This window comes from Canis lupus, chromosome X (genome assembly GCF_003254725.2).
Source record: "Canis lupus dingo isolate Sandy chromosome X, ASM325472v2, whole genome shotgun sequence".
Taxonomy (NCBI): domain Eukaryota; kingdom Metazoa; phylum Chordata; class Mammalia; order Carnivora; family Canidae; genus Canis; species Canis lupus.
In genome coordinates this window covers 19,451,703-19,479,435 of record NC_064281.1, presented here as the reverse complement: position 1 = coordinate 19,479,435, position 27,733 = coordinate 19,451,703, and the positions used below count along the sequence as shown (strand labels likewise).

Here is a 27,733-nt window from a genome sequence, read left to right as displayed (position 1 = left end):
GTGGTTTTGCTTTATTCTTCAATTTTTATTTTGAAAAAATTTCAAAACTACAGAAAGTTGCAGAAATAGTACATAATTACTATCCTTTTCACTTGGATTCACCAGTTAACATTTTCTACATTTGCTTTGCCTTATTTTACACGTGTGGGTGCTTACACACACGTGTATTTTCTTTTTCTGAACTATGTGAGACTTAGTTGTAGGCATCATTGTGCTTTCTACACATCGGCAATTCAGCATGTATTTCCAAAGAATGCAGACACTATTATCGCAATACCATTATCACATCAGGGAAAAGTAACATTTCCTTGTTTATATAAACATTACCTTGTATGCAGTCCATATTCAGGTTTCCCCAGTTCTTAATTCATTTTTTTATAGTTAATGAATTAGAATAAGGCAAACTCCTTCATGACCATCATCTAAGGACAAAAACAGAATTTTGCCAGCCTTCCCAGAACCCGTTCCATGTAGCCTACTCCAATTACAGTTCTCTCCCTCCATCCAAAATTACCTACTACCCTGACTTCTATAGTAATAGCCTTCTTATTTTTCTTTATGGTTTTATCACCCAAGTATTTATCCCTGTCACTTGAGTTTTTCCTCTTATTATTTCTGACTTTAGATACCTTTTAAGTCTCCCTTCACCCTTTTTAAGTCACTTTTAATCTACAGTTTCTTCTAGCTTTTTATTTTCCTTACAATGTATTTGTTAAAAGAACCCAGCATATTGGACCTAGAGACTTTCTGTTAGTTTGAGCTTTGCTGATGGCACACTTAAGATGCAGTTGACCATGTTCCTCTCTTCTCTGCATTTCCTGCAGATTGTCAGCTGGGTTCAGATGACTGTTTGATGAGGTTTGTGTTTGATCCTTTTGGCAAGGCTGTAGATCTATGTAGGCACCTAAGTCTGGTTTTTACTTTGCTGTTTTGGGGTTAGTGGTTATTGATGCCCAGTGCCCAGATCCATTAATTCACTGACCTCTGTCATGTCATTTTTCACATATTACCTGGAATACTTTAATAAGGAACCACTTCCCCTCATCTACTATTTACTCATTCAGTTAGAGGAGAGACAGGATAGATGCTTTATTTTTTCTCCTATGTATCCAGTTTTCAAAATAATGGATTGGTTCCCTCTCATCCTCAGAAGGTCACTAGTTAGTTTTTTAAATATAGCTATGAATTTGTAGATTTATATATATTTGGATTTGAATGTTTCATGATTCTTACTCCTTATTAAAATTCAGATTGTCACACTTTGGCTGATAGAAGTTGGCTTTGAGTCCTTTTGACATGACCTAAATATGATAGTTTCCTCACTATCTAGCATGTCACAATGGTCTCAGAATTTCTCATTGTAGTTGTAATGTATATTTCCTTGATCACTAATGAGGTTGAACATCTTTTCACGTGTTTATTGGTTTCTCCTCCTTGAAACGCCTACTCATGTTTTTTGGCCATTTTTTGCATGAGTAATTTGTTCGTTCCTTAATAATTTATAAAGGTTCTTTATTTTTTTCCTAGATGCTAATATTGTTCATCATGTGTTGGCAGATGGCTTCTTTTCAGTTTGGGTGTCTTTTGACCATCAGAAGTTCTTAATTTAGTTGGTTTTATTGATTTTTTTCCATTATGGTTTTCACTCTGAGTCTAGGAGCTTAATAAAAGCCTGAAACTATTTACTGATTGTCCATTGCTAATCTGAAACCCTTTCACAATAGTATCAGCCCAACATTGGAGTATCTGAGATGGAAGCCAGTTGTGGGCGTGGGGCCCCAGGGTTACAGATGGCTCTTTTGGAGTTGTCCTATAATTAGCCAAACACAGCAGTGTCTCGGTAAATGGCATGTTTAGTTTTCACTAGGTTTTAAAAAAATATAACAAGTTACTATTGAAAGAATTGCAGAATGACTCTTAAAGGCCAACAATAACTAAAAAGCAAAATCTTAATAAGTCTTTAAAGGGAAAGAAAATCCATGAAGAAATATAAACCTGTTACTAACGTGAAAACTGAGCAGAACTTCTAAAGCTGGGCTTTTAATAGTTGTGTGCAGGCCCCTGCTGGCTCAGCAGGAAAATGAAAGGGAAGCAGCAGCCACCACCCTGAGTAAATATGCCCTGCTTTCTCTTCCTCCATTCCAAATTCCTCAGCTTGCTAAACACACTCAAGTTTAGCTCTCCATAAGTTACGTGGTTTCAAAGTGATCCTCTCGGATATTTCTATCACAAATGGAGAAATACTGCATAATTCACCTTATATGAAGTATCTGACAGAGTCAAAGTCATAGGAACAGAAAGAGGAATGCTGGTTGCCAGGGGCTACAGGGAAGGGGATTGGGGAGTTCCTGTACAATGGGTATAAAGTCTCAGTCATGGAAGATGAATGTGTTCTAGAGATCTGCTGTACAGCATAGTGCCTGTAAGTCAATAGTACTGTAAAGCATACACTTAAAAATTTGTCAGGAGAGTAAATCTCATATTAAGTGTTCTTAACCCAAAAAAATAAAAATAAACATAAGGACAATGTGGTGGGTTTTCCATAAAGCTAAATTTGTTCTGAATTCGTGCCCTTTCCAGTTTTGGCTGTTTAAAAAATCGAGGTCCTGGGCAATGATTTTTCTTTTTTTTTTTTAACATCATTACTTAGCAAAATAAAAAGTTAAAAATTCTGGGCAGTGGGGCAGTGGGGAGCATCTCCTTTTTTGAAAGGCATAAAGCTTTCGTATCAGAAAAGGTGGACCAAGCAGAATGCAGCATAGCCTGATGGCCAAGAGACTGGACTCTGGAATGAGTGCTCCAGGCTCCGCCCCACCCCGCCCCGTCCCCACTTCTTACAAACCATGAAACCTTGGGAAATTGCTCTGGCACTCTGGGAAATGCGAGTAGGACCTCAGGGGCTGCTTTGAGGACTAAATGAGTTTATCCTTGTAAGAAACTTATAAAATGGACAGACCCTAGCACACAAGAGCCATGACAGATGTCACAGGACACTGCACAGTTTTGCTTCTGCTTGAGAAGATAACATCCTCTGATGGGAAATGGAACCATAGGGCTTATATCCATTAGTCAAGAGTCCTGCCCCCCCCCACCCCGTGTTTTAGTCTCCTATCCTGCCATAACAAATGACCACAAATTTAGTGGCTGAAAGTAATACAAATTTATATTATCTTAGACTCAGTAGGTCAGAAGTCTGGCGCTAAATCAAGGTGTCAGCAAGGCTGCATTCCTTTCTGGCGGCTCCAGGGGAGAATCCATTTCCCCCCTCATGCAGGTTGTTGACAGAATTCATTTCAGTTCCTGTGGTTGTAGGGTCAAGGTCTGTTTTGCTGGCTGCCAGTGGAGGGCTGTTCCTAGCTTCTAGAGGCTGCAGCTTTCCTTGGCTCACAGCCCTCTTCCTCCATCTTCAAAGCCGGCCACTGCAAGTTAAATTCTTTTCATGTCCCATTTCTCTGCCCCTGTCTTCTGCCTCCCTCTTTGACTATAGGAACCCATGTAACAATCCAAACTAATCTCCCTGTTGGAAAGTCAGCTGATTACCAACCCAAATCCCCATGCCACATAAACTCTCCTTTGCCAGGTAAAGTAACAGAGTCACAGTTTCCAGGATTAGGATGCAGACATCTTTGGGGGAGGCAGTATTCTGCTGATGGTATCAGTGAACTGGGATTTCACTGGGGTCTTTAACAGATTGTTTATCTGTACCTTTTGTTTCCTCGTCAAAAAGTTAAGTGACTTTTTACATAGGATAAGTAATGTTTATCGAGCACTTGCTGTGAGCTTGGCCCTGGGTACTAAACTCTTTGTTCACGAAAAGTCTCTGAGGCAGGTTCTGTTATTATCTCCATTTTACAAATGAGGAAACTGCATTTGGGGAAGTTAAGTAATTAAAATAATCAACTAGTGAGGGGCTCAGACATTTCAGTGGGATGCTATACCTCAGAGATTTGTCCAGAAATCCCTCTTTACATGGCAGTGCATACTAATTAGGAATAAATGTTTAGACTAAAACAAATGTTTTGATTTTGCTAATAGAAATGATCATTCATGTTCATGGATGTGGAAAGGAAATACATTTTCTTTTCTAGCCTAGCCAAGTTGACACATCAAACTAACCATAACAGTGCTATTTAGCTTATTCCTCTAGCTCTATATAGTCCAATATGGCAGCCACAAGCTATTGAGGACTGGAAGTATAGCTAGTGTGAATTGAGGTGTGTGCTGTAAGTATAAATTCACAGCAAATTTAGAAGACATGGTACAAATAAAAAGAATGTAAACTATCTCATTTTTATACTGATATGTTAAAATAATAGTATTTTAGATATGTTGGGTTAAATAAAATATAATAATTGCTTAAAAATTATGAAACCTGGGCACCTCAGTGGCTTAGTCAATTGAGCTTCGGACTCTTGATTTTGTCTCAGGTCATGGTCTCAGGGCCCTGGGATTGAGCCCTGTGTCAGACTCTGCACTCAGTGGGGAGTCTGCTTAAGATTCTCTCCCTCTCCACCCCCCCCAGTCATGTGTGTGGTCTCTCTCTAAAATAAATAAATCTGAGAACAGGCGCCCTACCAGGGCACCCCTAAATAAATAAATCTTAAAAAAACCAATGAAACCTGATAGGTATCAAAATTAAATTATAAGGAGAATCAGTTATAAAATATTTCAAATACAGCTGTCTGAAAAATGCAAAAAAATTAATTTCTGGCTTGTACTAAATCACAATCTGTCTTTTGAAGTTGGAGAATGTTATTTTTTTTCTGAGATCATGTCAGTTTATGCCAAGAGAGATCTGATTTGTAATAGGGTGGATGGGCTCAATATTTCTTTAGTGAGATATTTGACTGTCATGTTTTGTTATACTATAAGTGATACATAACCAAACAAGAAAAATTTCCTAGCAACAGAGTTGTTTTCCTCAACCAGAATATTTCATGTGCTCATTTTCTTAATGTCCAAAAGATAAAAAAACTTATGAATTATATTTTTGAGATTGAGATGCTGGCAAGTATAGATAGTAGAATATATAAGACTATCACTAGAAGTACTTGGCAAGCATTACATAAGGTAGTTCGCACCTAAAATATATTTAACTAGGTAGAGAACTCCATGGTTTTTATGACAGACCCCACTGCCACGTGGTTATCTCACTTAGCTTCGTAAATGAAGCCTCTTTTTTTTTTATTTCTTTTCTTCATTAATTACATACCCAAACATTTTTTTAACCTCATCAGATCTCTAGGTTGTACTGCATTTAATTTGTTTATTCAACAAATGTTTAAATACCATGTGCTAGGAGGTCCTAGGAATATTGTGCCCTCATGAAGCCTATATATTAGTAAATGATTCAACTTATGTATTAGTAAATGAATGGAAGAATTATACAAATCAGGAAGCATATGATGCTGTGAATGTGAATAAAAGGTTCTCATGTAAATTGAAGGACATGTGACAGCCTTGATCTAGAGGATGAATAACATTTAGCTAGGCAGAAATTGAGATTGACCAATCTAGGTCAAGAGATACATTTTGCAAAGTTCTCATCCTAGGAAAGAGCTTGGCAGGTTGGAAAAGCAACAGCAAGAAGGCCTCTGGGTGTGTGTTTGTGTTTGTGTGATTGTGGCTCTCAAAGAATACAGCAAGGCACACAGTACTGAGTTCTGTAGAGCTCTGTTCAGAGCAATAAGACATGGGTGTTGTATGATGATCCACCAAGTAATACATAAGGCCTTGTTGCCCAGAAGTTCATCATCAAATGGATGTGGTCTGTAGACAGGGTAACCATATAATTTATCATCCAAGTCAGGATAGGCTTGAAAGTGAAGGGGGGGGTGCTATTAATTATGCTAGGACAGTGGGTATAAACCAGTATAACTTGGCAAGCCGGGATATATGATCACTGTGTTGAGAGACCAGTTTTCAATCACTTCAGTAAGCCTGGAGTTGCTTAGAAACCATGCTCTGAAATTATGGGGTTAGTTATGTATTTTTGCTTTCTCACTCCCCCTGCTCCTTCACCCATGGATAATTGCGAGAAGGCCACCAAGAGAATCTGCGCCCAGTCTAGACTCCAGAATTCCAGCCCCATTGACCACTCACTTGCAGCCTACTGTTTGCAGTTGCCATGTCATGAGCGTTCACGTCCATGGTGGATATCAGTTCTTACCAACATGTTTTCGCAGAGTATTGAAAACATATAGGAAGTAAAGCCTTAAACATCTGGCGCATGTAATTTTCCTACTAGAAACTTTCCTACATCACTTCTGGTAGATGACATGACCTAATTATACATTCCCAGATGTGGCCAGGTGGAATGGGTGTGGTCCAATTATAACCACTTTCATTGTAAACGTGTTTTGTGATTTGACCCCTATGGTGGATGATGCACACAGAACAGCTTTATTCTTGATTTTTTTATACTTGAACAATGGTAGCAGCATGAAATAGTAAAGAGATCTTTTCACTGTTGATTTTTTTATAGAATCAGCTGTTCTCTGTGGTGAGGATTAATGAAGCTTTAGTCCCAGCTCTACTCCAAGCCTAAGTCACTGTCTACAGTGGAGCCCTCAGGGAACCCTAGTAATTCCTTCAGTTAACTAAGAAGTAGGTCAGGTTGCATTATAAGAATATTTAATGTTGTATTCAGCCAAATACTAAAGATGGGCACTTTGAGACATTCCACTCTTTCTTTAGAAGTTTCACTATTTCCTTTTTAAACCGTATTAATATTCTTACTTTTTGTCTTACAAGCCAGGAAATGTGAAGAATTCACCTGGAAATAAGTAGAATCCTCCATGCTCTGCCCATTTTAATCAGGTAAAGAACAAGAGAACGCTATAGTCATTTTTAGTATTGTTAGCATCAGCTGAAATGACTTGTCCTTAATTTAACTTAATTAATTATATCAGTTTCAGCCTCATGTAGATACATAAAAGGGCTGGGATGATGTTTCATTCCATCCTTAATTTGTGGACTTAAGTGCCTTCACTTGTTTGTGTTCATTCTTAAGCACCTGGGTTTTTTGTTTTTATTTTTTTTTAGACAAGCTAGAACTTGGCAGTTGGGATTTGTCTACAAAACTGTTTCAAACAATTGAAAAGTGTCATTATTTCTTAGGTTTATGTTTTTTTTTCAAATAGCACTTTACTATAGTAGGTACCCTTGTATTCATCTGATAGTCATTAAATAAACATTTATTGAATGAATGATGGTTGTAGAGAAGCTCAAGATTATATAGAAATATTATTATAAGTGCCATAGGGAATTCATAGGTATAATTATTCTTTCTTTAAAAATTGAGTAACCTGAGGCTAGAGAAATTTAGGATACCAGATGAAGTCAGAAAAATCAGTATTATTCCTTCTCACACTCAATTCACTATTTTCATTCATTTATTCAATATTTACTCATGAGTACCAGCTAAGTACAAAACCCTAGTTATATTAATATTGGTTTTTATATATATTAAAAATTATATAATGGCACTTGTGATTTCTTCATTATATAAGATTATATTGAGTTTGGAAACAATCTAAATATTTAGCTGCCGAAAGTGACTTAATTTGGGACGCCTGAGTAGCTCAGTGATTGAGCGCCTGTCTTTGTCCTAGGGCGTGATTCCAGATTCCCGGGTTCAAGCCCCATATTGGGCTCCTTGCATGGAGCCTGCTTCTCCCTCTGCCTGTGTCTCTGCATCTCTCTCTCTCTCTCTGTCTCTTATGAATAAATAAATAAAAATCTTCTTAAAAAGTGGCTTAATTCTGGTACATCCATGAAGAAGAATGTTATTATGTTTCAGTAATACTTAATTGCATGGAAACTTGTTAAATGAAAAAAACAAGGTAGTATGATACGTTTTTAGAGAGGATAAAGACCAGGAAATACAACAAAAAATTTAAGTATATATCTTGGGATGGTAGAATTATGGATTTTTTAAATAGTTTTTCTTCTATGTAACGTCCTATGTTTTAAAATTTTCTGCAGCAAATATGAATTTTCTTTTATAGTCTTTTTTTTAAATCACCACTATATTTATTATAAATCATGACTGCTATTTACAGTCCATGAAAGCACTCAGTTGTGAAGTCTTTCTTTTTCAAGCTTTCTCCATATTTTTAGAGATCCAGAGTCATATACTCTTAGAATTTGAGAGGGGTCATCTGGCCCCCTAGCAAGCCTCAAGCATAAATACCCTGTAGCCCTGTGTGGTCTCACCTTTCATCTTCACTGATAGGCAGCTCACCCCACAGGGCAGCCATCTTGGGATGCTTCTGATTTTTCGGAATCAGTAAGTGTTACTAATCACTTTGCTACACTAAGCAAAAATATGTCTTTTTGTAACTCCTGTGCAGTGGTTCTGATCCTGCCGTAGAGGTCACAGAAAACAAACACAGATCCTCTTTCACATCACAGCCCTTCATATGGTAACCCCAAGTTGTACTTCCCAAATTTTATTATACAAACAAATTACCGCAGGAGCTTGTTAAAAGAGGCCTAAGCCCCACCCAAGAATCCTCAGCATCTCTGGAGAGCAGGGCCAGATGTGCACTGGATGGATCTGCTATTGGAAGAGAGACTAGAACACGAGCAGCCAGGAAACAACATATGTCCTCCAGAAACTTGACATTGAATATATTATGTTTCTCTTCAGGAAACATGAAACTTGGAATATAGGGAAACTACTTAAATATCTCTTTCATCTTTCCAAAATACTCTGGGCCAGACTTCAGCTTACTGTATGCACAACTTTGATTTTTTGATTAATTTTTATTTCTCTATTGGAGATGGAGTTTTCATCTATAAAAGTGATACATATTTGTTGTAAAGAAATTTGTTTACGGGTGCCTGGGTGGCTCAGTTGGTTAAGTGTCTCACTTTGGCTCAAGTCATGATCTCAGGGTCCTGGGATTGAGCCCCAAGTCCAGCTCCCTGCTCAGCAGGGAGTCTGCTTTGCCCCTCCCCCTACTTATGCGCTCTCTCTCTCTCTCTCTCAAATAAATAATAAAATCTTTAAGAAAAAAATTTTCTTAGATAAATATTTTAAAAATTTGTCTTATCCTCTATTCCTTTTCCATGGTTAATTTCTAGTAATAGTTTGGCATACCATTTGACTTTTTTTCTCTATGTAAATAAATGTGTGCACATCCATACCTGCTTTTGTTTTTTTGACAGAATGAGCTCATATTTCTTGAATTGTTTTGCAAGTACACTGAAACCTCCATGAAGGAACGTATCACAATTTTATTATCACACCTAAAGAAATTAACACTAATTGTTTAATATTTCATATTCAGGTAGTATGCAGATTTCCCTAATTGTCTTTTTGCACTTGGTTTATTTGAATCTGGATCCAAACAAGATCTACCCATTACAGTTGACCGAAGGTCTCTGAAGTCCCTTTTAAACTGTAACAGTGGGGCAGCCCAGGTGGCTCAGTGGTTTAGCACCACCTCCAGCCCAAGGTGTGATCCTGGAGACCCGGGATCGAGTCCCATGTTGGGCTCCCTGCATGGAGCCTGCTTCTCCCTCTGCCTATGTCTCTGCATCTCTCTCTCTCTGTCTCTCATGAGTAAATAAATAAAATCTTAAAAAAATAAACTGTAATAGTTCCTTCTCCTTCATTTCCCCCCTGTCATTATTTTTTTTGAAAAACAGGCCTATTCATTAGAAGATCCCATATTCTGGCTGGCTGAGGGCATCCATTTAGTGTCATTCTGTTTATCTCTTGGTTCTTCTCTTCTCTGCATTTCCCATAAGATGATAGATCTGAAGGCTCCATCAGATTTAGGTTTAGTTTTGGTAAGGATACTTCATAGACAGTGCTATGTTTAGCTGTGTTGAACAAATGAAGTAACTTGCCTTTTTTCACTTAATATATTATGTGCTGCTTTTTCTCATAGTATTTAGAGATCTATCTCATTCCTCCTCTTAGCTGCTTAATAACTTCCTAATATGGACTACCATGGCCTATTGAATCCTTATCAATTTGGTCATTTCCATTTTGCAGTTTTAACAATTCAGTAAATGTATTGGATTCTTAGATAAGTCCAAAACAGATCAATAAACTGAGATGGAAAAGGTAAGCTAGAGGTGTATATGTTTAACTTAAGGTTTGGTTTTATATTAAAAGATATATTTGGGAATCCCTGGGTGGCTCAGCGGTTTAGCTCCTGCCTTTGGCCCAGGGCGTGATCTTGGAGTCCACGGGATCGAGTCCCACATCGGGCTCCCCGCGTGGAGCCTGCTTCTCCCTCTGCCTATATCTCTGACTCTCTCTCTCTCTCTCTCTCTCTCTCTCTCTCTCTCTCTGTCTCTCCCTGTGTCTTTCATGAATAAATAAAATAAAAATCTTTAAAAAAATAGAAGATATATTTATGTCTAAAAATATATCTCTAAAATCTCTAACTGCTAAGTAGATTACTTACGTATTAGGGGAAAAAAGCAATCTGAAGAAGAATCAGTTTGTTAGGGGGCAGGGCAGGAAAAAATAATCAGTTTGTCTTTGATGTGTCTTTGGATGATGTGTGTTGCATTCCAGAGAAGAATAATGGGATGATATGAAGAAAGGTATACATACGTCAGACAGACGGAGATATAATCACGTTCTCCTTCAGCAGATGGACGGAAATGTAGTTGTTTGGTTTTTCAGAAGGGGAGACATGTGGTGTGTGCTGTGCCATTTAAGCATTTATTTTTTATTTATTCATCCATCCATCTGTTTAATTATGCTCAGGTACATAGCCAGTTGAGAATCTGAATGTACTTTGGATGAAACACAAAACCTTTCTGCTTTGTAGTTTAAGTGTCTGTAAAATGGAAATAAGTTTTTTTATGGCTCATTATGATCCTCATGGTCATATAATGGTAATGTAAATATCTGATATGGTTTCTCAATTTAACCCTAGTGAATTTTCAAAAAGCCAAATTTTAAAGTCTTTTTTTTCCTGGCAATTTACTTATGGTTTTCTTTTTCTTTTAGTTATAGGTAAACATTGGAAACTCCATGCATTTTCTACAGAAAAATGGCAGAGAAGTCAGTACTGAATGTAGTAAATTGGCTTTCTTCTTCAGGAAAAATTATACCAGGCTTCTTTGTTATCTTGGGTGATACCATACTACCAGTGGACTAATCGGAAATCCTTTCACCTAGAGATAATGTCCAGCATTAGAACTCCTGGTTCTCATGTTGCTATTTATGTACATAATTAAAATTCTGAATTAAAAAAAAGTTGTTCTGGTTTTTGTTAATATGTATTATTGAGTGACAGTTTAAGCATATCTGGTGCCCATGTGTGTGGTATGTATGCATGGTTGTACGTGTGGTATGTCTCTCTGTACATGTATGTGTGTGATGTGGGTGTGTGTTAAAGAAAACCGTTAACTCCCCTTAGGGCAGCACCAGCTGGCAGTCTGCACAGTCCAAGCCCCAGATCCAAGCCCCACAAGTGTGGAGTCAAGCAGAGTGGCTCTAGAGTTGACAGATAATGCTTCAATGGCCAGCACGAGAACATAACTTGTAAGTAATAGTTGGCCTGATGGGGATTAGAAGACATACAAAAGAAAACAGTAACCGTGACCCCTGGTTGCATTCTGTTGCCTCCCAGCTTATACAGATCTTGCACTTCTTGAATGCCAGTGGGAGATACGTAATGAAGTAGTCTCTGTCCTCTGCCAGCAGAGGAATGACATGTGGTCATGTGTGTTGATTTTGTGTATGTAGGCTGTGTATTCACTTTTGTGACCCCTGAATGTGCAGCTTATTAAGCTTTGTATTTTCAGTGCCAATGGGAACAGCAGGAGCCCCTTTTGACATGTCAGCCAGCGAGGGAAGATGGCCGGGGAGCGGCCTCTGAAGCAAAATTGAGAATTTCCGAATTGAAATGAGATTGGAAGTTAAAAGGTATCTTTGTATTCTTGTAGTGTCAATTTAATCCCTAATTGTTGACCTTCCAGATTTGATAGCATTTGGTACGATAGCAGTACACAAATGGAATGTGCTCGTGTTAATGTTAAATACATATGATAGAGCCAAAATGGCAAAGAATGTTTCCAGCATTATCACCGGACTAATGAGGTGAAGCAAATTTGTCCCTAGAATAATCCCCATAGTGACCCAGAAGTCTGTATTTCTTTTTTTTTGCTGAGATACTTTTGTGTTACTGTGCCCAAAATTTAATATCTCATAAATATATTATTATTATTTCAGCCTTTTCCCATTGGCTTGGCTTCCTATATCACCCACAGAAAGTAGAAACTCCCCAAGTTTCCTCGTTCTTGAGATTGCTTATCTAGAGAAGAAATTGCTCTTGAGATCATTAATCAAAAGGTATTTGAGTGCCTCCTAACTGTAAAGTATTATTTCCATTTTTTTAAATTTTTATTTATTTATGATAGTCACAGAGAGAGAGAGAGAGAGGCAGAGACACAGGCAGAGGGAGAAGCAGGCTCCATGCACCGGGAGCCCGACGTGGGATTCGATCCCGGGTCTCCAGGATCGCGCCCTGGGCCAAAGGCAGGCGCCAAACCGCTGCGCCACCCAGGGATCCCTTACTTCCATTTTTAATCCTTTAGATGATACTGAAACATTGCCTTAAAACCTCTTAAATCCTCCAAGTGGGGGGAATGGGGGTGGGGGGTCACAGAGCCGGCTCGGAGCAGTATGTGGTCTCTGTTTAGGTCAGCAAGGTCATCACTTTCCAACCAGGCTAACTCAGTTGCTCTTTATACTATATAATCTTTTCCTTATCTGGTGATTTTTATCCAATGCTGCCTGCCTTTTACATTTATCACTTTTTGCTTGCCTTCCATGAACCCTGAACTGTAGAAAATAAAAAATTTGCATATTATAAGATCTTGCATTTTTCCAGCTCTTTCTAGTTTTCACAGTACTAGTTTATATCTTTCCTTCCTTGGCTTATTCCTGACATCAGTACATCTGTACTCTGTTTTTATGTTTATACTTTTTATTGTTTTTTTTTAAGATTTATTTATTTATTTATTTATGATAGAGAGAGAGAGAGAGAAGCAGAGACACAGGCAGAGGGAGATGCAGGCTCCACACCAGGAGCCTGACGCGGGACTCGATCCCGGGACTCCAGGATCACGCCCTGAGCCAAAGGCAGGCGCCAAACTGCTGAGCCACCCAGGGATCCCCCTTTTTATTGTTTTTTATGACCAATTACCCTTATGATAAAACTGTGAATCTCAGTTCAGTTTATCTGTGACTTAATCAGGACAATTCTATTTTTTTAAGATTTTTTATTTATTCATCCATGAGAGACACAGAGAGAGAGAGAGAGGCAGAGACACAGGCAGAGGGAGAAGCAGGCTCCATGTAGGGAGCCCAACATAGGACTCGATCCCGGGTCTCCAGGATCATCCCCCGGACTGTGGACAGCGCCAAACTGCTGAGCCACCCGGGCTGCCCAGGACAATTCTATTTTAATAACTTTAGAGACTTTGGAGGGAACGCTGTCTACCATACAGAGTGATTTAAGGGACTCCGAAGAGACAAATGTGGTGTAGTCTGTTCTGTAATAATGTGGTGGTTGGAGTCCTAAGAAAGATTGCTTTATCGCAAATCAAGATTGTAAAGCAGTTGTTTCAGTGGGAGGAAAGGGACTAGAGATGCTAAAGAATGCCTTCATCAATCTTACCACCTGTGCTGCCATTTGGGACAAAATCAAAACAATAGTAGTAGCTAGAAGAACCAAGGCCAGCTGAGGGAATGCCTACCTTGGTGGTACAGTAGCAGGTGCCTGGGCCAGTGGGTTAGCAGTTTTTATTATAAATGCACTGCTGGATCCCAGCCCACAAGTGGCCCCTGTACTGCAAAGTACTTCCCTAGTGGATCAATGACATGAATTCAGTAAAGTCTCAGGATACAGAATCAATGTATAGAAACCTGTTGTGTTCTTGTATGCTAAAAATAAAGCAACGGAAGGTGAAATTAAAATGCCATTTACAGTTGCACCAAAAACAATAAAATATCTAGGGATAAACTTAATCAAAGAGGTGGAAGACCTATACTCTGAAAACTATAAAACACTGATGAAAGAAATTCAAGATGACATAAAGACATGAAAAGACATTCCTTGCTCATGGGTTGGAAGAATTGGGTTGTCTGTCCTACCCAAAGCAGTCCACACCTTTAATGCAATCCCTACCAAAGTACCAAGAGCATTTTTCATAGAACTTAAACCAATAATACTAAAATTTGTATGGAACTACAAAAGACCTCAAATAGCCAGAGTGATTTTGAAAAAGAAAAACAAAACTGGAGGTATTACAATCCCAGGTTTCAAGTTATATTACAAAAGGGTAATCATTAAAACAGTATGGTACCAGCATAAAAATAGACACCTAGATCAATGGAATAGAACAGAAAACTCAGAAATAAACCCACAATTATATTGTCAATTAATTTTTGACAAAGAGGGGATGAATATACAGTGGGAAAAAAGTCTTCAACAAATAGTGCTGGGAAAACAGGACAAGAGAATGAAAACTGAACCACTTTCTTTCACCATACACAAAAATAAACTCAAGATGGGTTGAAGACTTAAATGTGAGACTGGAACTCATAAAAATCCTCTAGGAGGAGTACCTGGGTGATTCAATCAGTTAAGCATCTGCCTTCAGCTCAGGTCATGATCCCAGGGTCCTGGGATCAAGCCCCTCCACGAGGCTCTCTGCTCAGCAGAGAGCCTGTTTCTCCCTCTCTCTCTCTCTCTGCCTGCCTCTCCCCTTGCTTGTACTTTCTCTGTCAAATAAATAAATAAAACCCTTAAAATTCTTCAGGAGAGCACAGGCAGTAATTTATCATACATTGGCAGTAGCAGCAGTTTTCAAGGTATGTCTCCTGAGGCAAGGGCAATAAAAGCAAAAATAAACTATTGGGACTACATCAAAATAAACAGTTTCTACACAGCAAAGGAAATAATCAACAAAACTAAAAGGCAACATACAGAATGGGAGAAGATACTTGCAAATGACATATCCAATAAAGGATTAGTATTTTATATATATATATATATATATCTGATACAGCTCAACACCCCAAAAAAAAATAATCCAGTGAAAAAAAGTGGACAGAAGACATGAACAGACATTTCTCCAAAGAAGACATCCAGATGGCCAATAGACACATGAAAAGAAGTTCATCGTCACTCATTATCAGGGGAGTACAAATCAAAACCACAATGAGATATCAGCTCACACCTGTCAGAATGGCTAAAATCAAAAACACAAGAAACAGTAAGTGTTGGTGAGGATGTGGAGAAAAAGGAACCCTTGTGCACCATTGGTGGGAATGTAAACTGGTGCAGCTACTGTGGAAAACAGTATGGAGGTTCTTCAAAAAAAAAAAATAAAAATAGAACTATCTATGATCCAATAATTGCATTCCTGGATATTTACCCCCCAAAATGCAAAAACACTAATTCCGATCGTTACATGTACTTGTATGTTTAAAGCAGCATTATTTGCAATAGCCAAACTATGGAAATAGTAGCCCAACTGTCCCATCAATTAATGAATAAAGAAGTGGTTACAGTTACATACAGATATATATATATATATATATATATATATATATATATATATATATATATTATTCAGCCATGAAAAAGAATGAAATCTTGCCATTTGCAACAACATGGCTGGAGCTAGAGAGAGTTCCTCTAAGTGAAATAAGTCAGAGAAAGACAAATACCGTATGATCTCACTGATATGTGGAATTTAAGAAACAAATGAGCAAAGAAAAAGAGACAAACTAAGAAAGAAATGGAGTCTCTACTATAGAGAACAAACTGATGGTTACCAGAGGAGAGGAGGGTGTGGGAATGGGTGAAATAGGAGATGGAAATTAAAGAGTACACCTATCATGATGGAAAAAAAAAATGATAAAAGAAATAATGTTTTCGTTCACGACCAGCTGAAAGAAACTTGCTTGCGGTTTTGGTTTTTACCCTGTACACCTCCTGTCTGATGTTTTGTTTCCCTTTTGATAGATTCAAATTGCAAGTCCACAATTAGCTTGGACATAGTTCTAAAGGTACAATTAGATCAGACTCTAGACATGACCGAAGTTCAGGCTTATTTATATTTGGGAAATGATAGCCAAAGAAATTTCTGGATGGAGCAGGTTTGTTTTCATAAGCAAAGAGTTTCACTGTTTTACATTTTGTTCACTTAGCAGTGCTGAATGAGTGACCTGTATTTCATATTTAAGGGCCTTTGTCTTCTCAGTTAATTCTAGAGCTTTGTTATTGCGGGCAACAGTTCTTCTGGAAGGCAGAACAGCGTAGGACGTGACTCTTCTCCCTGCCCACCCCCAACCTGTGAGAGTCTTCAGACTCAGTACCTGCAGAGTCAGTCCGTAAACTCTCTCTTCTCAGGTACACCTTGGAACACTCTCCGTCCAGCGCTGGCCTGCCTTGGGAGTGTAAAGGACAAGTGGGCACAGAAGTCAAGGCAAAGCTGAAGAATCCAGGATTCGGAGACTGCTCCCCACACTCAAAAGTGAAGTCGTAGCCAGTCCTTCCAAAACTTAGAGGACGCGATACTCAGATTTTGTTAATGACTCCAAATTTCAGGGTGGTTGGGGGCATGATTTTAGATGCTTTGTTCGCTGCAGGGAAAATACTGCTTTTAAAAATCAGCTGTCTGGTTTATTTTTCATATCTTCTAAACTGGGAGAAAATGGCCCTCAGGTAATGAGTGTCTGAATGCACGTATGTATGACTTTCTCCTGAGACCCCAGGAAGACGGTAAGAGAGGGAATGCTTTTCCCCCTTAGGAAGAGAGGGATTTTTTAAGTTGGCATTAGCACGCAAGGAAAGGATGGGGAGAGGGAAACAATGGGACTCCTGGTTTTTGCAACACGCTTAGTGGAACTGTTTGACCCTTGAAACCCTGCACCCATATAACAGTGACACAAACAAAAGTAACAAAAACATTTCTTAAAAGAATTCTAAGAAAAGCAAGGAAGCTAACATTAAAAGTCTCCTACTTACTTCGTAAGCTTCGGTTCCGTGCGTTCGTTCAATGGGGCCTTTCCTGTCATGAGTGCAGTATGATCCATTGCTCTCCATTTTGTCAATTTTTAGAAGGTTCTGGTGTGACTTTTATCTATGGCATTTTGTGGGTCATCTCTCTCTGATTTACTTTCTGATTCCTTCTTCAGGAATGCAACCCTTGATTACAACATTACTACAGAGGGAGGCTCTGATTCGTTTGGGGGCATGTTCCCCAGGATCGAAAGTCGTGTTGTTTCCATGAAGAAAGACAAACTGCTTCGTGTATTGTTCGACTAGGCGAAGCTCTCTAGACCTGGAAGCGGCCATCATGCCCTGGGGCCTTCCCCACTTCGCAGTCCGCACTTGCCTCCTGCTGGTGAGGCTGCTGAGGACGCATGTCCTCCTTTCTGCATCTCCTCTCTGTCCTGTCAGGCAACGTGACATTGTTTTCTTTTTTTTTTTAATTTTTATTTATTTATGATAGTTACAGAGAGAGAGAGAGGCAGAGACACAGGCAGAGGGAGAAGCAGGCTCCATGCACCGGGAGCCCGACGTGGGATTCGATCCTGGGTCTCCAGGATCGCGCCCTGGGCCAAAGGCAGGCGCCAAACCGCTGCGCCACCCAGGGATCCCTGTGACATTGTTTTCTGCTCCTCGCTTTGTGCTCCTGGCTCTTTGTGGGCCCCACTGATCTAAAGATGCTTAATTTACTAATAGATTCTTTGTGTAACTCTTCCTTTTCCCTTGGGTTTCCTTCTTCTGTTCTTGTTCCTCATTTCTCGGCAGGTTGTGAGATGTAGGAAAAGCTTGCACCTTTATAAAACCTTTTTAAGTTGTTTGGCATTCCTATTGAATTCACCATCACTCTTCCATTTCTTTTTCTTTTTTTTTTTACTATTTATTTATTTATTTATTTATTTATTTATTTATTTATTTATTTATTTATTTATAAGAGAGGCAGAGACACAGGCAGAGGGAGAAGCAGGCTCCCTGGGATTCCTGGGATCACGCCCTGAGCCGAAGGCAGATGCTCAACCGCTGAGCACTGAGTCCCTGCTCTTCCGTTTCTAAAGAACTAAATTTCCTGACATGAAAACCTCCTCTTTCTGAAGTCCTGGATCACTTTGTAGGTTTTCCGCGTCCTCGTGCATGTTCTACCCTTGTTAGTTTACACCTGTTCTCTAGCAGACTGCTCTCCCTGAGACCAGGGCGAGTGTCTTTCTCCCTAGCGTGCCCACAGCGCTGACCGAATGCACCGACGTATACGTGGCCAAATGTGTGTTGGGGGTATTCTTTAATGTTCAAAATAGCATTATGATTTGGTTTTATTTGAGCCTTTGAGGATACCCATAAGCATTGGTTTGTTTAATTGCCACCGATCCAAGAGTGTGTGTCCCTCTGTTTCTGACTTTGGAATCTAAAAACAGAGGAGATTGAGCTTGGTACTCTTTAAAGGCCTTTAATCCCTGTGACTTTTCCCCTTAGATTGATTAAGCACCCCTTGAGTGCCTGGTCTAGATATCCTGTTATATTGTGCAGGGAAGAGAAATACAGTGTACAGTTCAGATGTGAAGACAAAGCAAGTACACAAAACAGTAATTAGAGGCAGTGCCATCATAACGTACAGATTAACTATCAGACAGATAGTGATTCCATGTATTGGTCTTATGCAAAAAAGCACCCAAGGATGTTTGTCTAAAACGGGAACATAAGGTGCCTAGGAGTGATTTTACATTTTTTTTGTACACTAACTTTTTTAGAGAAGGAAGAAGAGTAATCAGAGGAAACAAGCCTCGTACAACAGGATATTGCTTTTATATGGATGTTTTTACTTTTTAGTCTGTTAGGACCTAACCTATGCTTTCTTTGTGTGCTTATTGTTTTCCTTTCAGAACACCTTCTGTCCCCAGCAAGACTGGCAAAAGTTACCTTAGGGTTGGGCTTTGGGGGCACCCTTGATGGATTCCTCTAGCTCATTCTTAATGTTATTGCAGATAAGATTTAATATTTTATTACTTTCAAGTACAAATGGGAATTTCAACATCTGCCTAAGAGTAGTACCAGATGAGATCCTGAATGTCCTGCTTTAATGAATAGATATGTTTTATTTAAAATTAAGACCCATTTGCATAATAAGGTATGCCACTGACCTTTAAAAATCTCTTAGTAGCTTAAACATGCCACTAGACAGTATTTACTATAGTAATATACTGACTCTTTAAAAATTCATAGATGGGATAAACTTCCACTCACTGAAATAATGATAAATTCAGAATAGTCCTAGACACCAAATTTGAATGTTTCCTTAAGTAAACTTTAAACTACCGCTTGAATAAGTACCACGGCCTCTGTGCAGAAGGCAGTTAACATAGCAGGTGCAAGACTGCCATCTTTAGAAAGACCTGCTTGCATGGTTGGCCTTAGGAAACTCAGCTTCTCAGAAGTTTCCCAAGCTGGTAAAAGCTGGGACACCAGACCTTATACATATATTGTTTGTGTAAATGATGTGATTTATGGCAAATACTTGATTTCCTTCTGGTTAGGAATTTTGGTATTTGCTAGGCCAGCCTGCCTATGTGACTAGCCCCCAATAAAAATCTTGGGTGCTGAGTCTCTAATGGACTTGTCTAGGTAGAAGCACTATACAAATGTGGCTGCATTTTTTCTGCCAGAAAAGGAACACATTCAGTGTATCCCTCGCAGGCGGGGAAGGAAAGCCTATGAAGGAAGCCTGTGCATGGATTTCCTCACACTCTGCCTGTATCTTTTTCCTTTGCTGGTCTTGTCATATACCCTTTGGTATAATAAATCAAGCCTAAGTACAACCGTATACCGAGTCCTGTGAGTTATTTTAGTGAATTACCACGTGTGAATAATCTTGGGGATCCCCTGAAACAGCATGTTGAGATGATACTTGTTTCATTCATGTTATGCTATCTTCCCTTCAGCATTAGAGGAAAAATATAAATAAAAGGACTGTTATATTTACATTAAATATTTCCAGGTCACAAGACATTAAAAAACAGTTTTTATTCATCTTTCTCAAGCAAAGAGAAAGTAGTTTTTGAAAGCCACAGAAAGCTCTAAGCTCCGTTGTTTAGACCAAATTAGCGATTAGATTTTTTCTGATTCTCACAATAGACTCTTTCTTCCTTCCCTCACACTATGGAAGCAAGTTGTTTGGGCTGGTTCATAAGTAAATAGGTCATAAACTGCACTCCATTCAAAAGTGACGTACTTATGAAAGCATTTATTTGTCCTACAGAGAGAGTACTGGCTCATTTCAAATATTGTTCTCAGGCTAGATTAGAATGCTAAAGAGCACACATTGCACATTTTGTTTTTAACACAACAGTTTAATTGTTTTTTAATAGTGCCATAAATATTTTCTGGGAAAGCACTACCAAATAGGTAAGACTTTTAGGAAACTGTAAGGGAATCATAGACTTAAATGTACGAGCTAAAACTAGAACTCTCAGAAGATGACATAGGAGTAAATCTTGGTAAAGGAGTAAATAATGACCTTCTATTTGGCAATGCTTTCTTAGTTACAAAACCAAAAGCACAAAGGGGCAGAACAGATAAATTCGACTACCTCAAAATTTAAAAAGCCTTTGTGCTCTATGTAAACAGTAGTATCAAAAAAATTAAGAGGTAACCCACTGAGTGCAGGAAATACTTGGAATTCATATATCTGATAAGAGATGTATCCAGATATATAAAGAACTTTTACAACTCAACAATAAAAAAACAACCCAATTAAAACTGGGCATAGGAACAGACATTTTCCCAAAGAAGATATACAAGTAGCCAATAAACAAATGAAAAGATTGTCACCGTCATTAGTGTTAGTTACAGCAGTGCAAATGAAAACCACAATGAGATAGCACTTCACATCTACTAGGATGGCTATGATGAGAAAGAAAGGCCGTAGCAAGTGTAGATGAGGATGGGGAGGAAATGGTCCAGTGGTCCAGTGGTTCTTCACAATGTTAAGCATAGAGTTCTCCCATGACTCAAATTTCACTCCTCAGTAAATACCCCAGAGAAATGAAAACATGATCCACATAAAAACTTGCCTACAAATGTTCATAGCATCGTTATGTCTATCAGCTGAACAGTAGAAACAATTAAATGTCTTATCAACTGATGAATGGATAAAATATCTTTCATACCGTGGAATATTACTCAGCCATAAAAAGGTATGAAGCACTGGCATGTGCTACATCGATAACATTTGAAAACGTTATGCTAAATGAAAGAAGCCGGTCACATACTATATGGTAAGACCACATATTGTATGATTCTATACATTTGAAATGTCCAGAATAGGCAAATCCATAGAGAAAGTAGATTAGTGGTCACTTAGTACTCTGGGGGGTGGGAGTGTGGTGTATCAATCAGGCTTCAACTAGAGAAACAGAACAAGTAGGAGATATATATTGAGAAGTTTATTGCAAGGGATTGGCTTAGGTTGATTGTAGGGGTTAGCCAGGCAAGTCCAAAATCCATAGGGCAAGTCATCAGGAAGGACACACTGGGATTCTGGAGCGTGAGCCGGAACCACAGTCCGCAAGTGGAATTTCTTCTTAGGGGAAACCTCACTTCTGCTCTTACGCCTTTCAACCGACTGGATCAAGCCCACTTAGGTTAAAGTCAGCTGATTATGGATTTTTTTAAAGATGATTATGGACTTTAATCATATCTACAACATATCTTCACAGCAGTATCAAGTTGACACATAAAACTGACCATTGTTGGGTGCCTCGTTTGGTTAAGCTTCCAACTCTTGATATCAGCTCAGGTCTTGATCTCAGGGTCCTGAGTTCACGCCTCCCATTGGGTTCCATGCTGGGCGTGGAGCCTACGAAAAAAAACAAAAACAACTCGTGGGGTGGGCCATGGAGGGGGAGTGACTGCTAATGGGTTTCTTTTTGGGCTGATGAAAATGTTCTAAAATTGTTGTCATGGATGCAAAGCTCTGTGAATATATGGAAAACTATTGAATTATATGCTTTAAGTGGGTGAATTGTACGGTTTGTGAATTATATCTCAATAGAGATATTAGTATAATAAGGTATAAATACACACTGTGTGCTGAGCATCCACGTTCACAGCAGCACTATTCATGATAGCCAGGAGGTTAGAAGCAACCCAAATGCCCATTGACGAATTGATAAACAAAATGTGAGATATCCATACAGTGGAATATTACCCCTAGAAAGGAAGGAAATCCAAAACAAATTTTTTTAAGTTGGGAAATCCTGTCACATGCTGCAACATGGATGAACCTTGAGGACATAGTATGCTCAGTGAAAAAAGCTAGTCGCAAAAGGACAATTGCTGCTTGCTTCCACTGATATGACGATATCTAAAGGAGTCAAATTCATAGAAATAGAATGATTATTGCCAGGAGCTGGGGCGGGGGGGCAAATGAGGGGTTCTTGTTCAATGGGTATAATTTCAGACTTGCAAAATGAAGAAGTTCTGGAGATCAATGTGAACATTTAGCATTACTCAGCTGCACAGTTGGAAATGGTTAAGATGGTAAAATCTGGTCTTGAATGATGGAAATGTGACTGCCTGGCTCTTCTCTGAGTTTAGGGGACAGCAGGGTACCTGGTCATCCTCGGGGAAGTGATGCAGAGCAGACTATTCTGAGGCTGTGTGGCCTGTTTCAGGCTGTGAGTGAGGAAGCAGAACAGCCAACAGCTGAAGTGTTGAACCAGAACATACTCTAACTTCCTGGTTTATTTACCCCTTTTCCTCTCTAAGATCTACTGCCAGTTGTTGCAGTTGACAGATTCACCCCGGGGGAGAGGCAGCTGGAAGTGGTGAAGTCAGGCAGCCTGGGGGCCTGGTTCTTTCTGCCGGGAATGCCCGTGCCTTAGCCCAGTGGTTCTCAATCTGGCAGTTCTGCCCCCAAGCGACACTTGAAGATGACTGGAAGCATTTTGGGCTGTCTCAACTTGGGAGGGTGGGTGCTAGTGGCATCTTCTGGGGAGAGGCCAGGGATGCTGCTAAACTTCCTCCAAAGCACAGAACAGCCCCCAACAAAAAATGACCCCATGGTACTGGAGGTGAGCAACCTTGCCCTGGTGCCCTGGACATTTGCAGGGCTAGCTCCTTATCACCCAGGTCTTGACCCCAATCAGTCTTTGCTTGGGTGGGTTCTGGTCAGCCAGCATAGTGTTTGGTGTTGTTGTTACACTGTCACTATATTATATTTTGCTTGTCTGTCTTTTGTCTGCACCGTCTCCCCTGTCCCTCCATAAGCAATATACTAATAACAATACAAATTCCAAATTTGTACAATTTGTACAATTCCAAAAATACAAATACTAATACAAATTCCAGAAGTCTGCAAAGATTAGAGACCTCTTTCCTCATTGCTGTATCCCCAGCTTCTCATATGTTTGGGTCCTAGAGAGATGCGTTCGGTATTTGTTTCATCAAAGATTGAAAAGGATTTCATTTGCTCTAGTAACTTGACCTCCTCCCTGTCCCCTAGGGCATGCCAACTCCTCTTTCTCTCTTTGTCCTGAGGCCTCAGACCCCATCCTGCCTCCCCAACTCCTCCTCCTACTGTGGTGGGAACAGGGAAGGAGTGAAACTCCTGGGGGCGGTCCCTGGGAAAAGCAGAGCTGCAGGACTCAGGAAGAGTCCTTGGAACTTTCACCGTTAGAGGAGCATTTGGGGAGGAAGGACTCCTAGAAAGTAAAAGAGCTGAATGGGGAAGGGCAGGGGGAGGGGAGTCTGAGTGTACCTGGCCATTCACCACTTTTAGTGGGAAAGAAAGGGTCTCCTGTTTATTGAGTGCCTTCTAGGTGCAGGGCAAAATAATCTTAATCTTTTTAATAAGTCTAAGGAGAGCACACTCAAGTCTGGCACAATCAAATAACATTTATGGCCACACAACTAGGAAGTAGCAGAGCTGAGATTTAAATCAAAGGTGTGATTCCGAAGGCCAAGCTTGTTAAATCTTTTGGGGAGACCAGATAAGAAGAGTCCTCTCTTGGAAAGAGCTTCCAATCTGGTGGAGGGGCAGGTGGGCCCACAAATTAGTGTATGAAAGTTAGAGTAGGTATGGCCTCTTCACCAGCTTGGAGGTACAAGTGTCACTTCCCTGTAATCATGTTAATTGCTCAAACACTCACATATCCAAATTAGTAGGCAACCCAGTACTGTGTGCTCATTCTCTCTCTCTCTCTCTCTCCATCTCCCTCTCCCTCCCTCTCCCTCTCTCTGTCCCTCTCCCTCCTCCCCAGATTGTTTTCAAGAACACCAGGTCTTTGAACCCCAGAGATTTACTGGGCCTGAATTCATCAGTTCTAAATGAAAGATAGGTACATGGTTCTTATTGCCTGGTCACTACTGAAATTAGTCATTACAAGGGCTGGAGCGGTGGCCCAAGGTTACCACTCTCTGCACTCCCAGAGCAGCTGATTTATACTCATGGACTCAGCCACTGTCCCAAAGGGAGTCCCCACGCCAAGGTGGTTCCAGCCTCAGGCATGTACCGCCAAACCCGTGATGATCAAATAGGGCCTCAGCAATATTTCTGGTTCCACGTGTTCTTGTAGAACCTAGCCATCCCTCCCACCAAAAGGTGGAGTACAAATCTCCTCCCTTTGAATATGGGCTGACCTTAGTGACTTCTTCCTATCAAATTGGATGCAGGAGAAGTGAGGCTGCATGACTTCTGAGGGTAGGTCATAAAAGGTGATGTGACTTCCTTCCACCTGGTTGCCTCGCTCTGCTTGCCCTCAGAACCTAGTCACCATGCTGTGAGGAAGCACAGGTCTCACGGAGAAGCCACATGTAGGTGTTCCACTGGCAGTTCCAGCTGCAATCTGGGCAATCAGCCAGCATCAACTGTCAAACGTGACAGAGCCAGCCTTCCGGTCTCCCAGCTGACACAACAACCTGTCCCTGCTGTGCCATGATGGAATTGACAACTCACTGAATCCATGAGCGTAAGAAATGGGTTTTTTAAATGCTTCCCAAGTTTTGGGGTAATTTGTCATACAGCCGTCACAACTGAAACACCCACCCCGTACCTGTGAGAGTTACAGCCCTGCCATTGAGGTCTCCAGCCCAGAAACCCCTTGTCTTCATTGCTTTTAAAGGCTTTGTCGAAGGTCAACCTTTGTGTAATCATGCTGACACCTCCTAGGGAGAATTCATCTGTGTCACCTGGTTTGACATAACATTCATCATATTACATTAAAGCTACTTGTGTCCGCATCCCAGGTCAACTCTGAGCTGTCTTGGAGGACAGTCCCACGTATTTTCTCTCTTCACTGGCACCTGATGTGTGGCAGGCTAACAGCTCCTTGTGTACTCACTGCCTGAACCATAGACTCAAAATCCAGACCCTTTGCACAATATCAGATATAGTCCGTAGCTGTGTTTATGTATGTATGTGTGTGTATTTTTTCTTTAAAAATAATTCCTATATATATCCATACAAGGGGACATTATTCAGCCTTAAAAATGGATCAAGTTCTGACACCTGCTACAACATGGATGAACCCTGAAGACATTATGCTAAGTAAAAAATGAGCCCAACACTAAAGGACAAAGACTGTGTGACTCCACTCCTATGAGACAGCCAGAGCAGTGGAATTCATAGACACAGAAAGTAGAGGGGTGGTTGCCAGGGCCAATGGGGAGGGGAGTGGGAAGTTAGTGGTTAGCGGGGATAGAGTTTCAGTTTGGGAAGATGAAAAGAGCTGTGGATAGATGGTGGGGACGGTTGTGCAACGACATGGATATACTTAATGGCCCTTAACTGTATGCTTAAAAATGATTACGATGGTAAATTTTACCACATTGGAAAAAAAAAGATTTCTGTGTAACCTGTTACTTTTGAATATCACCAACAAGCTAGGGGATCCATTACACAGACTCAGCCCTGGAAGAAGCAATAGAGATGCTTTCAGGACAATTTCATGTCTTCCTCAAAAGACTTCTGTGGAAGAGCTACACAGAAAAAGAAGTCAAGTGCACACAGTGTGAGCCACTTCCCTTTCCTGTCATGTGCCACTGAGAGCCTTGGAGTTTAAAGTTCAACCCATGATCTTCCCCACATGCTTCCCGATCCTGTGGCTTCCTGTGACTTCAGCTCTGTCAACAGATTCCAACTTGGCAGAGCTCATAAGGCACACATCTCGCCCACATGCTCCCTGTGGTGCCCCTGGACTTGATATCGCCAATTCTGAAGTGGAGCCCTCAAGGTGTCTGGCCCCTTGGCTTGAAGGAAAGAATGCTGAACTGGAAGCTAGAAGGCCTGAATTCACGTCCCAGGTCTGCACCTCAGTGCCCATGTGGCCCAAACAAGTCGTTTTACAACCGTGTTCCACTCTCATTCTCCCCCCACCTGTCACAAGTGCATTCTGAATTATACACTTGTGGAATGTGTGGTCTCCTAGTCAGAATAAGACCATTAGTCATTTATTTTCTTACTGTGAATCAGTTTAATCAGATTGCAAGGGGGCACTAGATAATTTTGCTGTATGAATAAGGCAGGCTTAGAAAGGGTCAGGAGTTAGGGTGCCTGGGTGGCTCAGTCAGTTAAATCTCCAACTGTTGGTTTTGGCTCAGGTCATGATCTCAGGGTCCTGGGATCGAGCCCCGTGTCGAGGGGAGGGGAGACTGCTTGAGGATTTTTCTCCCTCTCCCTCTGTACCTCCTCCAACTCACTCATTCACATGGGCGCTCTCTCTAAAATAAATGAATAAATCTTATAAAAGAAAAAAAGAAAGGGTCAGGAGTGAGGGGGACAGGCCAAAGGGAATCTTTGGTTAGTATCATGGCACTGTACTGGCGTCTAGGAGCAGGGGAGAGAAGTCAGGAGCCAAGATATTGCCAGTCAAGTTAAACCACCTTTGCAGTTTTATAGGAATATATCATAAAAACAATCTAAGCTGGAATGCCTTTATAAGGTATAGGACTAGTACCTTCCCTAGACAGAGTTCGATGTCTTGGTGGAGAGGAAGGGGAGAAGGGGTGTGTATTCCTGAGACCTTTCCCCTAATTCTGTGTTTTCTGATAGCTGTGTCAGTTAGGATTGGGTTCAGCTGTGAGTAATAGAGACCCTAAAACTAAGGGCTAAAAAGACAGAAATTTATTTCTCAAATAAAAGAAGTTTAGAAGGTACCAATCAAGGGCTGTTGTGACAGCATCATGGTCATAGGGGACCCAGGCTCCCTCCAAGCTTTCCACCTTGCCTTCCCTAGGATATGGTCATCATCCTTACAGTCTAAGATGGCTGCTGGAACTCCAGCCATCACATCATAGTTCCAAGCTGCAGAATGGAAGATGAGAGGAAGGAGCACATGCCACCACCCCTTCAAGACTTCACAGAACTTGTACCCATTACTTGAGTTTACTTGTTGACTATAACTTAACCTTGCTGCAATGGGGCCTGACAAGTGTGGTTTTTCAGCTGGGAAGTAATATGCCAACTGAGAAACTGCATTTCTTTTAATTTGAGAGCGAATTGGAGAATAGATATTTGGTGGGCAGCTAGGCCTATCATGGTCATTAGGAAATCCAGTTCATTGAACCACATGTTCCTTTAACATTTATTAAGGGGTTGTAGTGCAAGAACCACTTTAACCATAAAACTTTTAGCTCCTTTTAATGTGTTATGTGTAGAGATCCCAAAGTTGTCCTATTCCTTCAAAAGCATTTGCTGAATGCCAAAA

The 27,733-nt window shown here is 40.3% G+C and overlaps 1 protein-coding gene across 11 annotated transcripts in view; it reads left to right on the top strand.

Moving 5' to 3' along the window:
• Nucleotides 1–19,851, top strand: part of APOO (apolipoprotein O) — a 62,482-nt gene extending 42,631 nt beyond the window's left edge. For 4 of the 11 annotated variants that reach the window (XR_007409481.1, XR_007409477.1, XR_007409484.1 and 1 more), the window contains 4 exons: nt 6,754–6,819; nt 10,982–11,518; nt 11,782–11,902; nt 16,401–19,851. Coding sequence is in view for 4 of the 11 variants with exons in the window: in XM_049107725.1 (XP_048963682.1) it covers nt 6,754–6,789 (36 nt within the window). In the remaining 7 variants the exon portion in view is untranslated. Of the gene's footprint in view, nt 1–6,753; nt 6,820–7,613; nt 7,762–10,981; nt 11,519–11,781; nt 11,903–16,400 lie in introns of those variants that run through there. The other 7 variants (XM_049107726.1, XM_049107729.1, XM_049107727.1 and 4 more) reach the window with 4 other exon arrangements.
• The last annotated feature ends 7,882 nt before the right edge of the window (nt 19,852–27,733 follow it).